General features: G+C 37.5%; 2 protein-coding genes and 1 long non-coding RNA gene across 3 annotated transcripts in view; 2 read left to right on the top strand and 1 right to left on the bottom strand.

The window, feature by feature from the left end:
- LOC135071225 (calcyphosin-like protein) overlaps positions 1-26315 on the bottom strand; it is an 85514-nt gene that overhangs the window by 23969 nt on the left and 35230 nt on the right. The gene's annotated exons all lie outside the window — the stretch shown is intronic.
- LOC135071231 (uncharacterized) overlaps positions 1-26315 on the top strand; it is a 188706-nt gene that overhangs the window by 1572 nt on the left and 160819 nt on the right. The gene's annotated exons all lie outside the window — the stretch shown is intronic.
- On the top strand, positions 96-12852 carry LOC135071212 (uncharacterized). The gene is made up of 2 exons (XM_063964988.1): positions 96-235; positions 743-12852. Exon 2 carries the CDS (start codon positions 887-889, stop codon positions 12830-12832), a length of 11946 nt encoding a protein of 3981 aa, XP_063821058.1. The 5' UTR covers positions 96-235; positions 743-886; the 3' UTR covers positions 12833-12852.

The raw sequence follows: 26315 nt of genomic DNA on the forward strand, positions 1-26315 counted from the left end.
CTGGCACCTAAAATTCTGAACGTAATTCCATTTCAAAATGATTCTGACATGTTATTCTGATATTTTGACAGTGTCAATAGTATTTTGAGGAGAGTTCGATGTGATCGATAAAATTTCAGTGATTTCGTCTGAAAGGCGGAATTTCACTAATGCGCTGGCGTTTGGAAGAAAACATGTTGATAAGATTGATATCGACCGCTTGATTTACGTGTCATTGTGACTATGTACTTGTCCGGTAAGTTGCAACATTATTTACTATCCATACCTACTCTTATTAAACAAACCAACCTCTATTTCACACCCTGCAAGCTCATTTTGGTAACCTATGTCCTTCTCTTAGGTCCAATCAATCTCTATAGATCACCATAATTCATCAAAATTGATTCAAAGTAGTAAGGTAAGACGTAAATAAAAATGTACCTATCTTGGAATCCATCATTTTTTTGTTACGATACACCATTGACTATGTAATAGACCTTAAAGTGCGCGGATGAAGCTACAGATAGAAGCAAGGTTAAAAGCTAATATGCGTCCATTGAGGACAATATTATGTTTTATCAATTTCTATCCATATTCAAAATTTTACCCTAGGTTTGTCTCCCTTGTGCTCCCAACTTGCTGGATGGAATTTAGCTCAGGAGACTGACTAACCAGGGTCTGCGTGTAGTTTTTCCACTTATTAAGGTGGTCACGTAGACCAACTTTCATCAGATAATTTTATCAGTAACCTGTAATTTTACAGGTCAACCATGTTGTAGATGTGACCATGTGGTACGTCATGTGAACGGACTGTTTGGATCTGTGCATGTCAAATTGTGCTCGTTTCAAGAGTTTTCGAGCCGTTTATTTTGAATGTTACAATAACTAGTACAGAAAAAGCATCATAATGAGGCCCTCCCAGGACTCCGGGGCTCCGAGTCAGAGTTGCTCGTGTACTACTTGTACGTATAAAAGTGAATCTGAAAACCCATCTATCAAACGAATCATAGCAGGAGGATCGAGAATCGATAAACTTTATTACGGTAAATATATACCGCTAAGAGAGCGAAAGTTGTTAGATAAATTAGTCAGAACAAGAGCTGTCTACGACGATATCAGGAATCAACTTTTGTCCGAAAGTGATGTCAGTATTAAAGAAAAAGCCAACTTGAAACCGAGAAAACACGTACAGGCGCACCCTATGGCGGCTACTGATAAGAGCAGTGCGATTTTAGAGCTCGTTGATCTTGTTGATAAAGGGAATGTGAGCGGCGGGAAAAAACTGAGCGAATGCTGTAGTTGCTGCATCTGCGGTTCCAAACAAGCCCACACCCATGAGCACACGTCACACATGCGTCGCCATAGACATGCTCATGGGAAAGCTCACGGTGGTGCTTACACTACGTCAAGAACAAGCATGATCCGCAAGAAAATGGGAGAAGTAAAAAGGAGTGTTAGGTTCAAAGCAAAGTCCATTAGATCTGCACCATGCACATGTGCATCTAAAGTCGGCGGCATGATTAAACGCCAGTCACAAGAAATCATTAAACGATTAAGACCTGAAGGTTCAAAAGCTATGCTGGAACAGACTGCGATAGAGTCTTATGAACGAACCGCCGGGGGACAGAAGAAGCAAAAAATAATGCAAAAAACTTACCAAAAAATTAGAAGATCTAAAACCAACTTAATGGAGAGTATGGGGGAAGGAGCTAGAAAATTAAGAGAATCACAAACAAAAGTAAAAGAACACTTTGGAGCTGAAGCCAAGAAATCATTGGAAAGAATGAAACATGCAAAACATAGAGCCAAAGAAAACGTTAAAACTGTTATTAGAAAATCTATGCGTAGAAGGCAACCGCCATCTGAAGAGTTGAATTTCGACGAATTAGATTTTCCAATTCCAAAAAAAGATTCGATAGCAAAATTCAAAGAAAGGCTTCAAAGAAAAAAACACGATCGTGATTACCACGCATGCGAACATGAGTGTGTTGCTGACGAATGCGTACCTGAGAATTGCTTTAAAATTATAAAGTTGCGAAGAATTCGACGAGAAAAGAAAGAGAAAGTAAAGCAGGATAAGTTTGGCGTTGAAAAAAATGTAAGTGTGTCATCAGGTGCATCAAGTGTAGGTTTACAAGCTCAACAACAAGGAGTAGGTGTGACCACAGAAACAGAGCGCACCAAAAAACAAGCAATCAAAAAGAAGCGACCTTCAGCGGAGCCGCGAATTAGTGTAGATCTTGGCATCAAAAAGACAGGCATTGAACCTCGTGTAACTGTTACAAAATCTAGAAAAGTAAAAGAAAACGAAATGTGCGCTTGTCAGGAAGCACATTCTAAAGTACCTCCAAAGGAAACTAAATCGGATAAATCTACGACAAGCCTACCACCTGTGGCCTCGAAACCTAAAAAAGGCCAACAGGCAAGTTCGTCTGTTAGTTTAGGAATAGAGATTCGTAAAGGCAAAGCTAGAAAAACATCACAAAAGCAATCGGAAGTGTCTGGCCATATACACATGAAGAAACAAGGTCGAACTCGACACGCTAAATTAGGATCAGAACTAGAAAAATCCTCACAAACAAAACTGACATCTTCAAAACGTGAGGCCCGTGCTGGAAGTCATGCTCTTAAAAGATGTTTCTGTACTTTGAAGTTAAAAGGAAAAGGAAACCGATACAGACCGGCATTATCTTCTTCAAAACATACGACGACTGCAACACAGTCAAAAACTTCAACACGCAAATTAGACCAAATGGATAGGAATGTTGAAGAGCGTGTGCAAACTAAAAAACTAAATCGTCAGGTCGCCAGAGAACCTGGAAGGGGAATCACCACAGGAGTAGGTGTTAAACCAAAGCAAAAATCAGTTTCGAGTTTGACATCAAAATCTTTAAGCACAGGCTCTGTAGCTAATTCACCTAAAAAAATGGATAAAACTGAAAAACGTACATCGTCTTCTACTCGTGCGCTGGAACAAGTAGAAAATAATGAATCTCAAAGACAAATAGTACGTGTGGGCTCTTCATTCAGCTTCAGTATAGAATTTTATAAGGATAAACCTAAAGATGAAATATTGGAGCAGACTCAGGAGAAAGTTGTCGAAGATCGAGTGAAGAAACATACTAGAGGTACTGGTAAAAGAAAACGTTTACGCCATAGACATTCACAAATCAGTAGTTCAACGGGAAAATCGAAATACACACTGACAAAACACAGTTTGCGTAGATGTTTTTGTACATTGAAATTAGCCAACGCGGGCAAAAAGAAGATGAAAACGTCACGTTCCCAAGGAAGTGCTACGTCTCCCTATACTCCAGATATACCTGTTAGTGTCAATAGAGCCATTGCAACAGATAAACATAAACTATTACCATACGAATGTGAACCAGGTATTTGTGTCCCAGATGAGTGCGATCCTTATGAATGTCAAAAACTAATAAATAAAAGACAGATGAAACATGACACCAAACAGTCCAATACCGACTATCGAAAAACTAAATCAACATCTAGTTTGACTTCAAGATCTATACCTAATAAAACGAAAAAAGTACAATCTACTACGGCGACATACGAGTCTCCCAGTAAAAAACATAAAGAAAAAGGAAAGGCTCTAAGGCGGATTCGAACAACTCCCAGTAGCCCTGAACGTCAAGTGGTAAGGATATCGTCTAGTTTCAGTTTTAACGTAGAATTTTACAAAGATAATAATGACAAAGCATCCGTTGCTCCAATTGACGAGGGTCCCAAAGAACGGCCATCTAAATCGTCGGAAATAACAAAAACCAATAAAGATAGGGGTCATCAAGACAGGATAAAGAAACGTCAAAAGTCAACATCAATGTTGGTAAAGAAAAAAAATCGAGCTTCTTTTATTGGACCTGCAATGAAAAGATGTTTCTGCACTCTGAAATTACAGAAAACAAAACATAACAAGCAAATACAACAGATTGACCAAGTAACAACTGGAACTGTTACTCCACATAGTAACGTTGTGGATTATAAAAATGTCATGCATACAAAAGGCACAAAAACCAAAAAGGGAATACAATATGCTTTAGAGCCATACGAATGTGAACCAAATGTATGTGTTCCGGGAGACTGCGACCCTTACGAGTGTTTAAAAAGAATACAAATGCGCCAGTTACGAGAATCAAGCACATTGACAGATAAGGCTAAAATGAAATCTGCTACGAGCATTACTTATAAATCAAAGTTTCGATCTAAAGGTGCTTTGGCCAAAAACAAATATACGGGGAAAAAAGTTTCGACTAACATCGAGAGTGTTGCTGGTGATATCGGACAAAAACCACAGCGGCAAGCTGTCCGCATAGGGTCTGCTTTTAGCTTTAATATTGAGTTTCATAAGGACTTGTCGCCATCTACTACCATAAAACGAATTAATGTGAAAGAAGAATTTAAATCGCTTAAAAAGTTGAAACACAGAGGATCAAGAGCTCAAGAAACTACGAGTAGCCATCAGAATACTCAAGTAGCCGCAATTAACAAAGCTAACAAAGCAGCCGGTATTCGACCTATGCTGAAAAGATGTTTTTGCACTCTAAAATTGCAAGAAAATGATAAAAAACTTAAAACAAATATCAAAGCACCAAAGGTTGTTACTGTAAGCAGAGTAACAGTTAAGGAGACGAAAATAACTGATAATAAAACTCTGAAGATATTACCAGCAAAGAAACCCAATCAAGGTTTGAATTGGGCTGCTGCAATGTACAATATTAATTCTTCTAGCACTTTTTCAAAATCCAGTATTGCATTTCAATATAAAGATATGCAATCATATTTCCACAAAAACCCCGTATCATCGAATCTTTTATCGCCTAAAGCTATAAATAAATCGCCGTGTAACATGCTCGCTCATTCAAGCTTTATTTTACCGAATCAACGCACGCAAATTAATGAGAATTACGCATGTTCTGAAAATTGTTTATGGAAACGTGCTAACAACCATGGAATTTATTTTAAACGAATTAAACGGGACAAAAAATACATTACTTCTCAGAAATCAGCAAATTTTTCGGAACCACAAGGAAAGTATACCCTCGATCAGCAATATTTGAAAATTGTTGGATATAATCAGATATCAAATCGTTATTACAATACAATGAATGTGCAAGTTCGAGAAAGAAAAAGAAGAAATCTAAAACCATATGAGTGTGAACCAGGTGTCTGTGTGCCTGACGAATGTGATCCGTATGAGTGCGAAAAGCTGATAAGAAAACGACTAATGAAAAAAGTTGATAGAATGTCTGGTACGAATATCAGATCAAAGTCAACTTCCAGTTTTGCGTCCCAACCATCTACTTATTCAAAATCAAAGAAACTTCAGTCAAAGCGTCCTCCACGCGAAAAAGCTAAGAAAGTACCTGCGGGTGGCATTAGATATGAATCTGCTCCAAATCGAAAAAACAGACAAGCTGTGAGAGTTGGTTCCAGTTTCAGCTTTAATGTAGAATTTTCGAAAGGTCAATCTTCACCAGCTAAATATGTGCCACGCGAATCATCGAGACCCTCAAAGGCTCATAAGCCAACTAAACCTCCCAGAAAGGCAGTAAGAGCAAAAGGCACAAAAGGATACGGGATTGATCGACATGACCAAGATTCACAATCTATGACTCTGACCGAAAATAAAGGTTCTGGAATGAAACCAATGATGCAGAGATGTTTTTGTACTTTAAAATTACAGAAAAAAGGTAAAAATCAAAAAATTAAGAAAGAAAAGCCAGTTCAGCACGCTTTTGATAGAGGAACAGCAACTCCTCCCAATACTTTTAACGAGTTTGTGACTTCAAGGACTATGATGAACGCAGGTCAGAATACAGCAAATCAAAAGCCACACAAGCTATTGCCCTATGAATGTGAGCCGCAATTTTGTATTCCTGGAGAATGTAATCCTTATGAATGCCTAGAAACAATTAAACAAAGAAACAAAAAATTAAGAGATTCTGGGACGGGTGCAATGCGTTACAGAACATCGTCATCCAGTAACACAGGTCAACGTATGCGCACACAAGCGAGACAAATACAGTCAAGTCCACGGAGACATCAGAGATCTAGGGAAAGCACTGCAACTCGATCTAGTAAAGTTGTCAACTTTAGTGACAACAAGTCACGACAAGCAGTTCGTGTAGGATCAAGTTTCAGTTTCAATGTAGAGTTTTTCAAAGAAAATGCTCAATCAGCACCATCACCAACTAGAGCTGTCCGAGAGTCTAGCCCGTCTTTTGCCGTTGAACGGGCGCCAAAACAAAAAGTTGCTAAACGGAAAGTAAAAGGCGTCGGACTGCAAAATGAAAGAAAATACAAACACAGAGATTCGCAAATGGGAAATGTACTAAGTCAAGTGAAGTCAACAATGACAAGTTCATTTATTAAGCGATGCTTTTGCACAGCAAAACTTCATGGAAAAGGAAAACCGCCTAGAAAAGAAAAGGCAAAACCTAAGTTGACTTCAGTAGACAGTAGAGGCTCGCAGGCAACGGAAACAAAATCATTTCTGAAAAGATGTTTTTGTGTATTAAAACTGAAAAAGGGTGGCACGAATCAGAAAACGCAAAGAGACCAATATGCCAATACTAATACGAGACTTGTAAATCAACCAATTACTGCAGACAAAAACATAATTACCACTCGTTATAAAAATCGATTACATAATCTTGAACCATATGAATGTGAACCGGGTATATGTGTGCCAGGTGAATGCAATCCATATGAATGTGAAAAGTTAATAAAGGCCAGAAACGTAAAATTAGATACGAGAGGAGCGTATACCGGTAGAGCCAGAACTAGATCTACATCATCGAGCTTTAAATCATCCAAAACATCAAAAGCAAGGAGAACTCAATCAAACTTTGGATCTCCAAGTACTATTTCCAGAATGCAATCAACCAAAAATGTCAAAGAATCTCCTAGCAAAGCAGAACCTCTTCGTCCTTCTTCAAATAGACAAGTCGTTCGTATCGGTTCAAATTTTAGTTTTAACATTGAATTTTACAAAGACCGATCACCTAATACAGAAGAGGTTCAGGCAGCTGCGAAAGCTATTAGACATAAGCCTCCTCGTCCAGAACCAAGAACTAAAACTGCCAAAACTGGTAAACAACGCAAACCAAGGCATAAAGGCTCAGATGGTAATAGTGTAGCCACTTATGACCGTGAATCACAAGCTAATAGAGCCAAGATGGAAGATCGTGCATCAGGATTTGGCCCTGCATTAAAACGTTGTTTCTGCACACTAAAATTACAGAAACGTAAAATACCAAAAGGTAAGTACAATACACAAAAAACGGGAACTGCAGCTATGAAAGAGATACCTACACTACAAAATAGAGCAATTATGACAACTGGAAGAAATTATAAATTAAAACCATACGAGTGTGAACCTCATGTATGTGTACCTTATGAATGTGACCCATATGAATGTGATAAACTGATAAAAAAAAGAAATTTGAAGGAGACTACCAAAGGCGTAATGACGAAAAGAGGGAAGCCCATTGGATATAAATTAGAGCCTTACGAATGTGAACCAAATTTTTGCATTCCTGGCCAGTGTGATCCCTACGAATGTGAAAAGCGTATAAAGATGCGCAACATGAAACATAGGACTTCAGGAACTTCGACAAGAAGATATAAAGGAAGATCTATTTCCAGCGACATAAGGCCTACTGGTGGAAGAGCTCGAAAAGTTCAATCTGCAAAGTACCGCGATCGAAGAAGGTCAAAATCTGTATCTTCTAAACCGTTTCGATCAAAGAAATCTCTAGATTCTGCACGACAATCTGTCAAAATAGGATCTGGTTTTAGTTTTGACATTGAGTTTTACAAAAACAAATCGTTAAGTAGTAGACCTGAAATTAGGCCTGTTAAGCAGAGAGTTAAGCGCACAAAAAGCATCAGTTCCTCAGCAAGACAGCGCATGGCTAGGACAAGAAATAATAAAATGCAATATCGTAATCCTATGCGTGACACAGAATCTCAAATTTTAGCTCAAAAAATGCGTGACACTGGCGTGAATCCATTTTTAAAGCGATGCTTTTGTACATTAAAACTTCAAAAATCTGGTAATATGGTCTCAAGACATGCAATTGGCAGAGCTGCACGTGATAAGAATGTGTACATGGCTACATTATTGCCGTATGAATGCGAACCTGGAGTGTGTGTACCAGGTGAATGTGACCCCTATGAATGTGAGAAAAGAATCAGAAGAAGGCAGATGCGATCACAACGCTCTGGCACAGAGAGGAGTAGTCAGGACTCATCAACAAGTTCAGGCGCAAAATACAGAGCTGCAAAAAATCAAGCAATGCGGGATGCCCAAGCACAAAAACGTCAAAAGGCCACTTATGCCAAAAGAGAGTACAAAGAAACACGAAGACCTACGCTAAGTAGCCAAAGTTCATCAAGGCAAGCAATTAAAATAGGTTCAAGTTTTAAATTCGATGTTGAATTTTATAAAGATAACTCAGCAAAAGTAGACGAGCGGCCACGTACTTACAGGCAACCAGAAAAAAGGATGGACAATGCTAAAATCAAACCGATGAAAACTCATACAAGAAGCCGAAGTGTGACCAGTAGTGATATTAGACGTCAGAATTATAAAATGCAGACAAGAGGTTCAAAAACGGAATCCAAAAGTACTGGTTTCGGGCCTTTGTTAAAAAGGTGTTTTTGCACTTTAGCATTACACAAGCAAAAGAGTCCTCCTACTTCAAAAACTAAAGCGACGTATAGAAATGATGATCTATCAGATTTGTATCAGTTTAGTAGAAACGTAGGAGTGGGAACAAAACAGAAATTTCACAAGCTAAAACCATATGAATGTGAACCTAATGTGTGTATCCCTGGTCAATGCGATCCTTATGAATGCTACGAGAGAATTAAACGCAGATTAAAAGATTCAGGCACAGAGACGCCGAGACCTAGAAAGAGGTACGCTTCAAGTTTAACATCAAAACAAGCCAAATATAAATCAGCAAATACTCAGGCAATGAAAGATAGACACCGGAGAGAGAGACCCACTATGACATCAACAATGAGAGAGTGCAGAAGAAAGCAATGTGCTCCACGATGTTCAGGTATCTCGGGTGATACTAATAGGCAAGCCGTTAAAATTGGATCTAACTTTAGCTTTTCCTTGGAATTCTACAAGGAACGACCAAATACAATTAAAATCCCAAAATCTGTATACAAAATAAAGGGTTTAGATGAAAAGCCAAAAAAATACAAAACCAATAAAACTAGTCCTTCTCAAAAAACATTTTCGAGCAGAAAATCACATGCTGGCAAAGGATCATACAACCAAAAATGTCAAGCAGACTGTGTTAAGAATAAGTCCAGAGGTACTACTATGGGGGCTTTTATAAAAAGGTGCTTTTGTACTCTCAATTTACATAAAAATGCAGCACAAAGAGGAAACACCGAAAGTAGGAGAAAAATAAAACAACCGAAAGTCAAAAGGCCACCAGATTCTACAAGACAAGCCATGGCTCAAACTAAAGAAAAATACACCGCCCACAAAACCTTACCCTATAAACTGAAACCATATGAATGTGAACCTAATATTTGTGTTCCTGGCGAATGCGATCCATATGAATGCTTAGAAAGAATAAAGCGAAGAAATATAAGACGCCATTCCCGCAGGACTGGTACACACATGAGATCTTCCCAAGTATCAGTTTCTAGCATGGCTTCAAGAATTCCTCGCTCATCAAGACGCGTTCAGTCAGGTATGAAGAGAACGCGTATGGTATCGCATCCGCAGCAAGTGCCTCGAGTGGTCGAACAACCAAGATTTGCAAACATGTTCGATTCTAACAGAACAGGTGTAAAAGTTGGTTCCAATCTTAGCTTCAACATTGAGTTTTATAAAGACAAAACACAAGCCCCAACCGTCGATACCCAAGAACGTTACGAAGACTATAGACCTAAAGAACCTAAATTAAGACGTATGCCAAGAAGGTCAACCTTTTCAGAATCTAGACCTAAAGGAATACATAAAGGTATAGGTGACAAAGCTTGTGATCGACGAACCTGTGATACGCAAGCTGAAATGATTATGAAAAATAAAGCTGCTGGAGTGAATAACATGCTTAAAAGGTGCTTCTGCACACTAAAGCTCCAGAAAAATGCAATGAAAGGTCCTAAGGTTTATACCGTGAATAGAGTAGCCATTGAAGAAGATTACAGAATGGGTTACAAGCGCGCTCAAGGAATGACAAAAAAACCATCTAATCCATTGCTAAAACCATTACACACAAATAATGATAACACAGGTAATTTGTTCAAACGCAAACGAGAAACATATGACAGAAATCAAAAGTTTCGTGCCAAGGAACAATATCATAACACACATCCATTTATAGACTCAAAAGAAATGAAAACTCTTTATCCATACATCCCTAATAAGTTTAACAAAAATATAAGTAAAACTATTCTGCTGCGTACTGCAGAAGAATATAAAAATAATACTGCTAAGAAATCAAATATATTTAATCAAAAAGTTCAATTTGCGTCAAGAGAAAGAAGACCGAATATTTCAGCCAAAAACGATAAAGCAAACGAAAATGATGATAAAAAATCTGTTTTAAAAAGTCTCTTTTCACGACTATTTTCAAACAAAAAGTTTAAAGAAAAGCAGATAGAAAGTAAAATTGTCACAACGAAACATAATGCAAACAAGCATTTATTGAAACCAGACGTTTTGAAATCTTCTAAAAGTGATCGTCGACCAACAATTGTTAAAGCAATGACAACACCGAAGAAAACAACGAGTTTAAAACTGACCAAGATGTCGGAAAAGATGAGAACACCTAAAGATGAAATAAACATGTGTCTAAGGCATAAAAAGTTCTCCCACTACCAATCAGGTGACACTGCTCAATTATCTGCAACAGCAAATAAACGACTCGTACCAGGGTCGCTTTATCCAAATGGTGACAAATTATACTCTTCAAATTTTCAAGCGACATCAAACCATAAACCTTATATTCGGTCGCCATACGAAACCGACAAAATAATACAAATGGCATTAATACAACCATCTAAAAGTAATAAAATAAACAAAAAGAAGGTGAACACTACAACGAATACTCAAGTGAAAAAGACTCGAACAAAAGGTGTTGATACATGTTGCGACAATCCTAATACTAATAATGATGGTATATTGTCAAAGTGTTTGTGTTTCATAAATAAAGTCAAGAGTAAAAAAAATATGAAGACTAAAATTCAGAATGGAACTTCAGAGACAGGTGATAAGAAAAAGAAATTTAAAGGTCCTAATGTAGTATCAGATATTTGTCCTTGTCCCAATAAAAAAGATAAAATGTCGTCAGGCGACAAAAAAAATGCTGAAAGATGTCTCTGTAAGGCATCTAATAAACACAAAGGTAAAAAAGAAGTGGAGATTAATGAAGTTGCAGGGACAGGTAAAAAACAAAAGAAGAAATCGGCTTCACCGGCAGGCGATGCACCCGAAATGACCAAAGATAAAAAAGGAATCCTTAAAAACAAGAAAACCAAATCAGGTAATTTATCCAATGACATAAGTATCGGCGCTAATATAACATGTTCCCATGCTGAACCATGCCCTTGTTGTAAAAGCAAGAAAGGTCAACACAAAAAAGATAAAATAAAACCTGGAACTACGGATGGGGAGGTTAAAACCAAAAAAGGTAAATTAAAACCAGGAACAAAGGGTGGGGAGGGTAAAAGTAAATCTATGAAATATGTAAGCAGCAGAAAACATCTAATGAAATCAAAGCTAGGAAAAAAACCGTACGGCGCAAAAATTACAATAAAAGCAAAAGGAGATCCAAGCAATCGTGGGAAAACGGACATAAGTGGATCTGGTACACCGAAAATGGATGGCCCTTGTATTTGTGGAATGAAAGTTTGTGATAGAGAGTCAAAAAAGATGGAAGTATTTAAAAAGAAAGAAATTTTGAGTAAAACCCCAAGACCTTGCATTTGTGGTAGTGATATTTGTGCTCTAGAATGGAGAAAGAGAGAGGAAAAAAGGGAGAGAAAAATATCAAAGGCCAAAAAATTCATTTGCGAGTGTGGAGAAGAATTAGAGAAACAAAAAAATTTGTCCAAAGAGAAAAAAGAAGCTGAAAAGAGAAAGATGTTGGAAGAACAGGCTCTTTTAAAGAAATATAAACAAGAAGACAAAAAGCGGAAGGAAGAAAGATTAAAAGCTGAAAAACTAGCTGAAAAGCAAGCACAGAGATACAAAAAAACAGCTGACGGTGTACTTGCAGCTGAGTCATGTTTAGATATACTTAAACTAGCTCTCACGACTGGAGGCGATGTGGCGCGTTGTTCTTCAAGGGCTCTTATGAATCCTCGTATGACTTACCACAATCTACAAGAACTCGCAAAGAATCCAAGTCGTGGATTTGCTGCCATGGGCGACGCGGTGAGTGGCAGTGGCGTATTCTCTACTTGCAAAAGAGTGAGGCAGAGGTGTTGTGCTATGAGAGCAATGCGAAAACTGAGGAAAAAAATGGAAAGCAATCCAGTGACGTACTTTATGTTGCACGCTGCTGACTCAGATCCAAAGAAACGACTTACTTTCAAGAAAAAGAAAAAAATGAAGCGCAGAAGAGAACCCATTGATTTTGAATGCAGTTTGTTTATGGCTTCCTTGAGGAGGAGGCCCTGCCTGGCTGTTTATTACACCTGCCCGTGGTTCTACCCTCACTGCCTTAGCATGCTGACGCTGTGGAAGCAATTCACCGATGTCATGCTATTCCTGATTGCGGTCACCGTCTGGAGTCCTTGCATCGTAGGGATGGAGATATGCAGGGCTTTCGTGTGCTGCTTTTTCTGTACTGGTTAAATGTTGCTTTAAATAAAGTATTGTTAATCCCATCATTTTGTAAATTATTTTTTAAACCTGCTTCTCAACTCAGGCTATTAAGGAATTAGGCTATCTCTCTTTATTCTGTGATGCCTTTTTTATTTTCTGTAGGATTTGCCTGCCAACTAGTGGCGGGTACTCGAGGTAGGCTTTAGAAATAACGAAACTCCCCCTACACCATTTAACATCATATCCAATCTAACTCTCTAGTCTCTACCTAAATCATTTTTAACAAACATAAAATACACATAGGAGACATTACGAACACTGTGCCATAAACGGGGTTTTAAGGTGATTTATAATTCAATTATTTTGTGTTACATGTAAATAGAAAGACACCCAGTTTAGAGCCCTTATCTTCTCGTCCATTTATAGGAGGGAAGAGACAAGTTGAGCCTCTCCGACTTTCGAGCTTCTAGCTTGTAGGTTACTCTTATACTCTATCTATTGTTTAAGATAACGTGATAGGAAGTGTGGCGTCAAGCTTATCACAGTAGTTGTATACAGGGTGTTGATTTCAATACTCGCCATATTTATTTAGGTGATATTTATGACTTACATAAACGCATTATCCACCAAAAAATAAATTACAAACGAAAGTGGAATTTTTAGCGAATATTTTCCGTGCAACATCAACTGTACTATGGCTCGCAATAATGCAATACGTTTACTGTGGCACGGGCACCCATCGAGCTACGCGGATCGCTCGCTTATCGTGTTGGATAGTCTACTGAAGGATACGTAAAGTTGGTAGTGTAAATAGGTATTTTTCTTTGACTAACTAAAGTTAAAGTTCGTTTTAAATTAGTTTGCTGTTTCCTATGTGTGTGTGAGTGTATTGGAGCGCTTTCCGCCACTACCTACCGCGACGGCGGGAGTAGGTATTTTCTACACAAAATTACCAGATTATTCACTTCCTACATTAAAAAGGAATGTCCTTTTAGAGCTAGAGCTAGGTACTTACCGATGCGACTTCAGATGCGTTTCCACGTGCCCTCCCGTAACAGTAAACCATGTTTACGTATCTACTCACGAGCACTGTACGTATGGTTAGGCATATTCCTAACACTCACTCACTATTACCACACTCACTATCACACGTTCACACACTAACTACTCAAAACCGCACGAGAAAACAATCAAAAATCGCAAAGGACAATGTTCGTTCTCCATACATTGTTCGCCTAAGAACCAACAATTTTGACATATTACTACCCGAAAGCGAAATAATACGATTCTGTGTGTAAGAACAATGATTCCTGATGGACACTTGCCATAAAATTAATGATTAAGAATATTAAATCACAGCGATTTTATAATATGTCGTTTATGACAACATGGCGTCTAATGTATTGTGTGAATGTATGAACACCGATTCGCGAAAAATGTTTTGTATTGTCGTCACGCCGAGTCGCAGCCAAATAGTATAAAATAATAGAACAAGTTTTAGAAATACAACTCGGCATTCCACTTTTATAATATGCCCACATATTGCACGTAAATAAACAACATGAATCCGGCGTTTACCCGTGGTCCCCCCAACATGTCCCCCTGGTGGGTCCACGGGTAATTTTTTTTACCCGTTGTCCCACCGTTCTGAACAATTTTTGCCAGTGGGTCTACGGGTAATTTATTTTAACCATAGTCCCACCGCACAGTGGTAAACGTTGCATGTCACCTAGGTTAATTATAAAAAAATATATAATTATTAATTAGAACTGGCCCCATAGCAGACATTTTCCTACATCTAAAGGCCTTTTGAAATATATATTGGTTATGGCTATTGGAGCGGGTACCACTTTCCATACATTTGTGCCCATCATCCTTTACTTTCAATTTTATTCCAAGAAGAAAATTTATTTTATTTTATTTTATTAATTCCAATTATTTTTTAATTAAAATTGATGTAAAAAAGAATAGACTTTCTATTTTATTTTATCGATTTTTTTCCAAGAATATGAGGTGACATGCAACGTTTACCACTGTGCGGTGGGACTATGGTTAAAATAAATTACCCGTAGACCCACTGGCAAAAACTGTTCAGAACGGTGGGACAACGGGTAAAAAAAATTACCCGTGGACCCACCAGGGGGACATGTTGGGGGGACCACGGGTAAACACCGCATGAATCGTAGGTTGTTTCCACCCTTGTCATCTGACACATGAAATAAACTCCTATTGTATTATAGATATCGAAGCCGAATCGTATATAATATATAATAATAGAATAGGTTTTGGAGATCACTCGGGGTTCCACTTTTATAAAATACCTACATATTGCATAAAAATAACACGAATCATGAGTTTTCTTTTCACCATTTACATCTGACACGAGATAACAAACTCCTATCTCCATGACTACCGTCGTAGTCTATGCCAAAGACTACAATATTTTAAGCAAGAAGTTTCAAACCTTAGCGGCTACGGTAACCCCTGGGCCACATACATCATGATAACATTCGGTCGACACCGGAACGAAGTCTTGCGATTATGCAAAAAAGCATCGTATTCTAGTGCGGCTATATCACGTTCAACCGGGGTTTTAATTCGACTAAAGTCCTGACTAAAGACTGGAAGAAAATACTCCGCATTGTATGAGCACTTCGTGTTCGTTAAAGCGGCTTCAGATCTAGAGCCCACATAGTTTTCTTTCCAATAATATCCGCAAGTAGCGCTGCATGATCTTTACAACAAAAACGGCAATATTCATTTCAGCCACAGGACGTCCACTACTGAACATAGGCCTCCCCCAATGACTTCCACATCGCACGGTTGGTAGCGGCCTGCATCCAGCGCCTTCCCGCTACCTTTATCAGGTCGTTGGTCCACCTTGTGGTGGGTTGACATTGCAGAATATGACTTTTGATAGGTTCATCATAGAATTCGGCGGGGATATCCTCACGGAGGAAGTTCGTAAAAGGGCGGAACAAGATCTTATAATAATGCAAGGCCGAAGCTGTAACGCTCGTGCTCCTACGTGTAATCCGGCGAGTATGCAATAAATAGTAATGTCTGGTATAGCCTGACCAGGAACATAAAAACCCTCGCCATGTTGCGGAAAACTAATGGTACTAATTTCTTTTAATGGCAACAGTAACTGAAAACTTCATTGACATGTCACCTTGCATGTCAGTCTATTGCTGTCAAAGTGTAAACAAAGTTTATTTTAAATGTGCGCAATTGGTTTTATGAATTAAATTGCTAAAATATTTTTATAGTCGTGAAAGAAAAGTGGTTCACAATGTTGTAAAGTATTTGTCGAAGAGAAATACTAAGGGTTTGGACAATATTTTCATTGAATAATGTTTCCGACAAAGGTTGTCAAATTGACTGACATGTTTATCGTATAGTACAGTCCACTATGAAAATTAGCTGTGGTTTATTTCAAATACCTATTTTAACATTTTTTGTCACTTTCTAAGTGTTGAATTTTATGGGGTTGGGAAAGAAGTTCCGAGTTTGAAGCGTTCATGAGCAGATATTGCAGTTGAATATTCAAGTTCTGAATTTGATTATCAATGAATAATAAAATAAATTGTACTAGCTCGATTGATGGTTTCATTTAATTTATTTAAATCAGGTTACCTATAATAATATTTTTTCGTTAATTTATGAAAATATCAAATTAGCCCGTAATACTGAATCCTGATACATAAAGTTAGCCTATTAATTTAACACAGGTACGACTGTACTCAGTGTTGCACTATCAAATGCAATTGACGCGCCTCTGTGCCAGGGTTTTTATGTTCCTGGTCAGGCTATAAATAGTGGTAATACGTATCGTTCGTTCGTTCGTTTCAGCCGAAAAGACGTCCACTGCTGGACAAAGGCCTCCCCCAAGGATTTCCACGAAGACCGATCCTGCACCGCTCGCATACAGGCACCTCCCGCGACCTTCACCAGATCGTCGGTCCACCTAGTGGGAGGCCTGCCCACGCTACGTCTTTCGGCTCGTGGTCGCCACTCAAGAACTTTCCTGCCCCAGCGGCCATCAGCTCTACGAGCTATGTGCCCCGCCCCGTCTATGTCTATAATATGCGCTACGATTACAGGGTATCATTTTGCATAGTCGCAAGACTTCACTCCGCTGCTGTCAAATCAATGTCGCATAATGTTATCGCAATGTGTGTGGCCCTTGGCCAAATCACAGAAGCCTATGCGAAGAAAGAGCACTTGAATGACAATGAAGATCAGGGTTACCATTTTATAAGATCTCCTCACTATTGAGGGTAACAAAGTAACATTAATAATCTAGCCATTAATTACATTTATTACCTATACGAGAAAGTAAAGCAACATGCGGTTTTATTTTAATTTGTAAAATATTTGTAACAGTTTGTTCCAAGTTTAGTTTTACAACAGTATTGCTGTTTCAGCTGTCACTGTGAAGCTTTGGGAAAATAAATAAATAGAAAAAATATTAACATAAATATTTATTTAAGTTTTTATGTTCATTATCATAATATGCCAATTTAAGTTACACTGTGTGACAGTCTTTGACACTAAACAAACTCTTCAGCTTAATAATACCTACCTACAGGGCGTTTTTATAGTTACTCTTGCTGATGAAACAAGAAGGGTTGATTCTACTACTGAAATACAACTACTTTTCTTACAGGACCAATATCAAATTCTCAAAAAAATTCACATCCTCGTGATGGTGATAATTTCTATGGAGAGGTTTTTTTTTTTATATTCGGTCTCTTGGGATAAGTTATTCCATTTGAGCAGTAGAATTAATCGTTTTTATTTGATCACATATAAAAATAACACAAGTGTTTAGGAAAACTTCTTCTTTGGTATGGTATCACTACGGAGTTATAATGTCGGCAACTCTGTATCACTGACTTGTAACTTTCAAACAGTATGAATAATAAGGGCACCACATTGGTTTTCTTTCTGAAAAAAGGCTTTCACTTTTAGTACTAACCCTTTAGCACTATTTCATTGAAATAAAAATACAATAAACGCACAGAAGACTGAAATTGAGTCAACTGACGTGACATTTATAATTTGTTGACATTATGACAGTTTGACAAGACTAGGGATTGAAAAAGTTTTAATTGAAAAAGTAAAATGACAATTTATTAAAACGATTCACAAGGATATAATCGATTAAAAATATTTATAAAATGTTCTGATACTTGCCTGTAGCGATTATCCAATCCTGGTTTCTACTGAAAAACTACCTCGTGGCAATATTTTAATAAAATAATAAAATCTTTATCTTCTCTTTCACAATCTATAAAAGTTCATTTGGTCTATTATTATACATGTGCTAAATGAGGGTTTTCGCGATTGAAAAATCCGCGAGATGGCAATACGTAGACGCGAGGTCCAAATGCTGCATGATTGGTGGATATCTGTCAATGTCATGTCAAAAATAACCAATCATGCAGCATTTGGACCTCACGTCTACGTATTGCCATCTGGCGGATTTTTCAATCGCAAAAACCCTCATTGGCATAGATTATGAGAGACTGGCAACTATACTAGGTTGATATACGAGGTGTGGCTATTAAATAACGAGACTGACGCTGCTACAGGAGAAGTGCTCATGCGTCGAACGCCAGCAACCAACAGCTGTTAGCGTGAAGCTTTCTCTTTCGAATGAAGTGCCTCTCGCTTCTGTAAACAAATCAGTATAGCCGTAGCCTTCATTCGCATTAAAGTTGTTTTTTTGTTTCGCCGGAAAAATGTTAAGTGTAAAAGTATCTAGCAACGAATTGTTGTGAAATTTCATATGAAACTTGAAAAAACCGCTACTGAAACTTATAATTTATTGAAATAAGTGTATGGCAATGAATGTTTATCGCTTGCACGTGTTTTTGAGTGGTTTAAGCCTTTTTAAAACGGCCGAGAAGACGTTCAAGATGATTCACGCCCGGGTCGCCCTTCCACGTCAAAAACTGTTGACAATATCGAAAAAATCGGTAATCTAATTTTAACTGACCGTCAGTTAAGTGCTCGTGCGACTGCTGAAACTGTACGGATTGATAAAGAATCCGTACGGCAAATATTACATAACAATTTTACACGTGCAAAAAGTGTGTGCCAAAATGGTGCCTAAAATTCTCACTTTTGAACAACAAGAAGCTCAAAAAAATGTTTGTACTGACACTTTGAATGCCTTATTCGCCGGGTCTTGCGCCGTGTGACTTCTATCTGTTTCCTAAGGTGAAATCTGCATTAAAAGGAACAAGATTTGAGTCTGTTGAAGCTGTGAAAGAGAAAGCGGCAAGCGTCCTGAAGGAGCTGATAGAAGAAGACTTCCAACACTGTTTCGAACAATGGAAGATTCGCATGGAGCGTTGTAGGGATAGAGGAGGGGTGTATGTTAAAGGTGATATTAAGTAAAAAAGTATAAAATCAAAATAAAATGTTTTACAGCGTCAGTCTCGTTATTTAATAGCCACACCTCGTATGTTTCTCACACTTCAACTGGCATTGGATTCAACATCGGATTCTGACACTTTTACAGTTATGATACCATGAATATCAGTTTATGGTCCTAATTATTTTTATTTTATTTACGACCTTCGACCAGTTGGACACTTTAGATAGCTTCTTGTAATAGTGTCAATATCTTATAAGCTTTTAACGCAAATCTAGTCTTCAAAGCAGTTTAATCGATTTATTTTATTTTCAAAATCGATATTTTATTGTCTATGATGGCCGCAGGAACATCACTATACATGGACTCCCAGCAATAAAGTACGGTAATGCCTCGTACAGATTTTATCGGCAAAAATTATGGAACTTGATAGGTTTTAGACCATGCCACGCACCAAAACGTCCGGAAGTTGTAATAGTATTATAGAATAAACGTTGAAAGACTTATTAATTTAATTTTTCAATGCTTAAGTGTCCATTAGAATGAAAGGGTGCTTAATGTATTAAAAAAAATAGAAAATAATTATGATGGGTTAATGTTTTTGGGCGGTTTTTTAGGCGGTTTCTGACAATGTCCTTTGCAATTAGAAAAGCACATTCGATGACCGAAGATCTTTGTTAACTAAAGATCAGTCCTATCATAATTAATGCTCTTATAGCAAGCTTCCAAAATACTCAAATGCAAATGATTTGTAGTAGCTCAATCGTTATTATTAAAACGATAAGAATATCAATACATTTTGATAGTTATTTCGTGTAAGTAATGAAATTAAGTTCATTTAAAATAATCACGAACATGATGATGAATTATTTTATGTAAGTTATGAAGAATGGAAGTTTAACCTGAACCTAACTAACAGCCTAACAGTCGTTCAGGGAATTTAAATTAAACGCCGATAGAAATTAAATTAAGTTATTATCCCAACTAATATTATAAATGCGAAAGTAACTCTGTCTGTCTGTCTGTCTGTCTGTCTGTCTGTCTGTTACGCTTTCCCGCTTAAACCTCGCAACCGATTTTGATGAAATTTGGCATAGAGATAGTATGAGTCCCGGGAAAGAACATAGGATAGTTTTTATCCCGGTTTTTGAAACAGGGACGCGCGCGATAAAGTTTTTCTGTGACAGACAAAATTCCACGCGGGCGAAGCCGCGGGCGGAAAGCTAGTTTTAAAATAAATTTTTACAGAGATAGAACACGGTAACGGTAGTAAGAAGTTTATGTACTAGAAAACATTTATCAAGCAGAGAGGAAGAGAAAAGTTGATGTTACAAGGCAAGAAATAAAGAAATAGCGATTGAGTACTAGGAATTCTAAATACGAGCTAGATTTCGCGGAGCGTGCGCGCAGCCTCTCGACGTGGGAAGCAAAATCGGACTGATGAATGGAGAAAATCGATGATCCACGATTGAGCGCCGATGACGCCCGAAACACGAAGATGAGCGAAGTATGTATTCCGTGCGGCGGTATTATTGTATTTAAATGAAAGAAGTGCTAAATGATAGAAATTTTGTTTAGATACTGAAATCAATCGAGTTTAAAAACAAAATCTTGTCTTATCTCCTATCGAAAGTGAAGGAACAAGAGTTTGCCAGTGTGTTACTTCTAGGTGTTCAGTTTGCGGTAAGTTAAGTTTTATTTTAATAATTACTATCGTAAAGACGTAAAAGTTATTAAGGTAGAGAGCTAGAAATGTAAGGAATAACGAACCTGTATAAAAGAGCATTATTGTCATCTGTTTACTTTACAGTACTTTTGAATGATAAGTAACTAGGTACAAGCTTATCACACACATAAAAGCATGGTTTAATTTAAAAAAAAATGTAGGTTCTGTAAAAATTTTTAATTTGCGGAAGGAAGCAAATTCGTGTAAAAGGTTTTTTTTATTAAAGACCTAATTAGTTTTTAGAACAAAAAATAAACTCGTAACGTGATAAGGTGTAAGTAACTAATTTACTCATTACATTTTTAGGGTAGATTTGGATTAAGCTCCGTCCAGTAGTCGTCTTTGAACTCACAGCTGATTGTGGCTGATAGTTGACTGACTCATGGGCGAGCGCGGGTAGTGGGGCGCGGGACGGGGGGCGCAGCGTTTGCCCGGGTCACCGGGTGAGCGCCGCGCGCCGTTTGCGTTGGGGGACTATTCTGCACTGTAGTGGTCGATTATGGAATTCGTAGATATTTAAAATATAATTTAAAAAAAAATTGAAGTCAGTTTTTTTGCTGATTCGTGATCAGAATAAGCTACTTAATCAACTCCCTAAATATGGCGGGTATTGAAATCAACACCTTGTATAGGCTTGTGACTGTCGTATGTGTGTGTGGCATATCAAGCTAACACCACTAACACTGTGGCATCTTGTAAGCTTCAACCACACCAACGCGTGCAGATCGCCATCGCCCCAGCGCGATCATAATAGGCCAATGACAGGTCCAGGGGTTCTGACGCTAGGTCCGCGCGTAGGGTTGCCAGGTCCAAAATCACAAAAGCCGGACTTTGTGCTTCATTTGGCCGGCAATTAGTGTCAGCTCATGAATGAGTACTATCATAACCAACATCCCGATGCGTGCGCTTCATATGATTCTGTGGCTCGACTTTCGCCTGGCGCGGCAACCAAATAAAAAGCCTAACAAAAGCCGGACAGGCCGAACAAGGCAATATTTGGCGGACGCCTGGCAACCCTATCCGCGCGACCTGTCATTGGCATAAATGATCGCGCCGGCGATGCGTCTTTCCATTCTATACATAGCCAGAACGCAAGGGTGTGAAACTAATCGAGTATAGTTTGGATGTGACTTTTTTTACTAAGCTCCTCCAAACTATACACGACCAGTACGCATACGCTGCGTACTGCTCGCGTATACTTTGTAGTGACTTAGGTCAATTATCTTACTCCAAAATATACATCGTCAGTACGCATACGGACTAATCATGTATGTATTGTAATAAGTTCGCGATTACAATGTATACGCGAGTACTTAGTTGCATGCTCGTCATTTTGACTTATTTACCTCTCTTTCTATTACATATTAATTCATAACTGCGTGTCTACTTTAAACATTGAATCAATTTCGACACGTGCCATTGTTTTGATAAAGAGCTTTTTGGTGTTTCATATTCTGCCATAGAAAAGATATTTGTTTTGGGGCTGAATAACTCTTAAATTGAGAATTATGTATGTCAAAATGATTTTTGTTCTTGAAATAAAAGCTTATAAATAAAAATAAATATCCCTGGACATTTTACACTGCGCTTCTAGTCCCAAACTAAGCAAAGCTTGTACTATGGGTACTAGATAACGGATATAAACATACTTAAATACTTTTTTTGTAAATACATACTTATTATAGGACATAGAAGACACCCAGTCCAATACAAACAAATATCAAAATATGTTCATGCACACAAATTAATGTTTGTACTGTGCGGGAATCGAACCCGCTACCTCCGGAACAGTTATCCGTTTCGAACCACTACACCGAACGGTCGACAATTTTAGTTAATAATGCACGTTTAACTTTCTTCATTCACTCTCACTAATAAATAATTGTTATTTAATTTGAAATCTACCTAATCAATTTAATTTCAGAAACCACTTACATTAGTGTTATAAATCTAGATTTATTATAATAATATGTAGATTCAGTAAAATAATAATATTTTATGTAAAAATTAATGAATTTAAAAATGGCATCACCGTACGTGATCTACATAGGTAGTTCTTATTTCTAATCTCGAGGACAAAGCACGAGCATAATATCTAATAAATGTAATAATTTTAAATATAATTCCATATTTTATTAAATCAAATAAACTAAACACACTCTAGTCAACTGTAAGTGGTGTAGTATAGTTTGGAGCGAAGACGGAATCCATCCACGATACAAACTATACACGATCAGTACGCAAAATTCGTGTATAGTTTGTAGTGACCGACTTACAAAGAGACACTCCAAAATATACACGAGCAGTTTCCTATGGGTGCGTTCTGGCCATGTATAGAACGGAAAGACGCGCCGGCGATGGCGATCTCAACGCGTTGGTGGTTGAAGCTTTAGGTGTGAATTTACAAAAATAATGTAATGTACTGTCGCTGTACATACAGAAAAGAAATTCAGTGTTTATGACTCATATTATTTTCCTCCTCTGTAGATTAGGCAATAGTTCTAGCACAAATACTAGTAAAAAATATTTTGTAGGTAATCCTTCAAAGAAGAACATAGCTTGCTAACCAAATACGAATCTATCAAATGAGTCACCATTACGTTCCCAGACATTACTCGTATAATTAAATGTTGTGTATCCCGTTTGATCCAGGACCCCTTCTGCAAACTCTACAGTCTAGCCCTGCTTTGTTTGAGCACCTTTGAAGTAGATGCATCACCCGTGATCCCCGTAAGACCCCGTATTAATTGATTGCAGCACTTGATACAGTCAACTGGTTGAATTATTCAACCTGGTTAGACAATCCAATAACCAATAAACTATTCAAAATTATTCACCTTTAATTATTTCTCTAATTAGTTGTTAAAGCACTATTATCTACTTAAAAACTGTTAAAATGGTTAAGATGTTCTTACTCGTAAATCTACATAATTAGATTCATACTAAATGTAGGGTTTCTTATTACTATTTAATTTGTGATAATTTGATACAAAAAGTTTCCAAAATCTATCTCTAGGATCAAAACTTAGGGATCATGCGTGTTACCAAAATGCAATAAAAGTTTTAGTTAGGTACTACCAGACTTCGTGACTCTAATAGTTATATGTCAATGTTATCGACTTCATTATAATATTATATCGCTTTTATACGTCAATGAAGGAAATGTTACGACAAGGGGCGCAGTTTATGGTACGGGGAATTCAATTATTGCCTACAAAAATGTATAAATTGTTAAGTACCAAACTTATTCACTTCGCAAAAGTATGGAATCGCCCTATTTGTTCCGAGCGATATTAAGAACTAAATGACTAATGAAGATTGAAAATACTACTACTATGCTATAACATGATTGTAGTCACACACACTATTGTAATTTGCCTCCGTTCGTTCGTTCGTTCGTTTCAGCCGAAAGACGTCCACTGCTGGACAAAGACCTCCCCCAAGGATTTCCACGAAGACCGATCCGAATTTGCCTCCGTACGTACCTACGTAATTTACAGCTGCATAATAGGTAGGTACGTAAGTATAAACAAATTACGATAAGCGACGTACAGTCATAACATAAGTAGGTACGCAAGTTACTTAAGTGAGTAAAACTTATCTAAGTGTAAGATCGCTCGGATCAAGAAACAAGAGGTTGTTTCCATACTTTTACTATGAGTAAGAGAAAAGTCGTGCTAGAAATAAATTGACAGAACTAAAAATAGTTAACCCTACGAAAACGCATGGTCGAAGTGCCAAAACAAAAGAGAGCAGTATCGACCAAACCCTTAAAAGAGAGGGAGTGCGCCACCCTCTTTATGACTCAGAGGGGAGGACCCTACACGTAGATATTGCGGTACCCTCGGTACTGTACCGCTGCATACACTATTGATCTGCCCTTTGAGTTAGCTATCGAATTCGTAACTTCATCTTTCCACCATAAATCATGGGAAGCCATAATGTTTGCTACCGGTTGGACAGTTTTTAATAATTTTTAGGGTTTTCACTTACGAAAAAGAACTTAACCCTAAGAATCACCCATGTAAACATGTAGCAGTTTTATAAAAAACAACTAAAAATATTGTTAAGAAATAATGTTATGGGGTAAATTAATAGGTAACTGGAAAAAATATCTTTTATCTATTAATAGTGTGACATCAAATAATTTAAAAATAGAACTCATTTATCAGTTTTAAACTCTATTTACCTACTTAATTGCTTTTCTCATGGTAGCTATGTTATTCTGGTTTATTTTTTTATTTTGCCTCAATAAATATTGTGATTTTATTAGGTAGCCGAAATTAATTAATTATTTAGATTGTAGATCATTAATCATTGAACCGATCCAAATTATGCCATTAAGAACTTTATCGACTTAAAATCTTTGCTATGTTTTACCGAATCTAAAGGAACAAGAGTTTTCAATCACCTTTAATGGGTTTATTCAATTTTTAATCAATTTCGATATGACGTATAGTCGCTAACGTTAACCTGCCGCAAGATGTCAAATTTCCTCAATAGGTTTTTAACCTTATTTTTGAGTAATAGAGTTCAAAATACATTGGTGAATTTGTCAGTAGGTTGATATGTGGCTAGCGTAACATCGTGATCGAACTGGTATTTTTTGCAAAGGATTATCAACAAGCGGTGTATGACATTGCGTACGAGTGTGGAACCGGTTCCTTAGTTAGATGAAACTGATAAAATTTTATGGTTTCCCTCAGCGTGAGATCTTGGATGAAATATATTTTTTTAAGCAAGTGAACGATCGATCGGTATCGAGATGAAACGGTGCTGCCGATGAGTTTCGCGATTAGTAGTGTATTTTAATGAAGATATAAAATTGTAAAGATAACATAAATAGCAGATAAGTACGGCATTGACTCCGTTGTCCGTAGTCGGTTCGAGTCTTCGATCTGGACTTTCTTCTTGAGGTAAGTAGCGAGTTAGATCCCCAGAATTAACTTTGATAGGTTAGGTCCTTGTTTGGTAAGTGACTTTTTCTATTGTGGTTTGTGGATAAGGTAATAAACTACGTGAACCATAAAATATCACTCAAAAAAGAAGGAAATGATTTTGTCATCAATTTAGAAGTTAAACGGAATCGATTAATTCTCAACCCTCAACTGTCGAAATTCGGCTTAGACTTCTCACAAAAGTTTCCGAGAATTTTTTCGACTCGCCACCTCCTATTATATCAACTAGGGGTAAATTCTTAAGGTTTCTTTTCTCTGATATTTATTATTATCAATCCAATAAATATTGACCTTTAATAAAAATAAAACATCCTAAAACTATAGGTTCAGTCGATAGCACATAAAGATAACTACTTACCTACCTATAGTATAGTTCTTGTGTAGTTGCCATTGTTGCAGTTTTGCAACAAAATGTGTCTGATGTACTGTTGCTGTACATTTATA

This window comes from Ostrinia nubilalis, chromosome 4 (genome assembly GCF_963855985.1).
Source record: "Ostrinia nubilalis chromosome 4, ilOstNubi1.1, whole genome shotgun sequence".
Lineage (NCBI taxonomy): Eukaryota > Metazoa > Arthropoda > Insecta > Lepidoptera > Crambidae > Ostrinia > Ostrinia nubilalis.

Coding starts and splice junctions, on each gene's coding strand:
- LOC135071212 (XM_063964988.1), top strand. CDS start 887: ATGAGGCCCTCCCAGGACTCCGGGGCTCCGAGTCAGAGTTGCTCGTGT.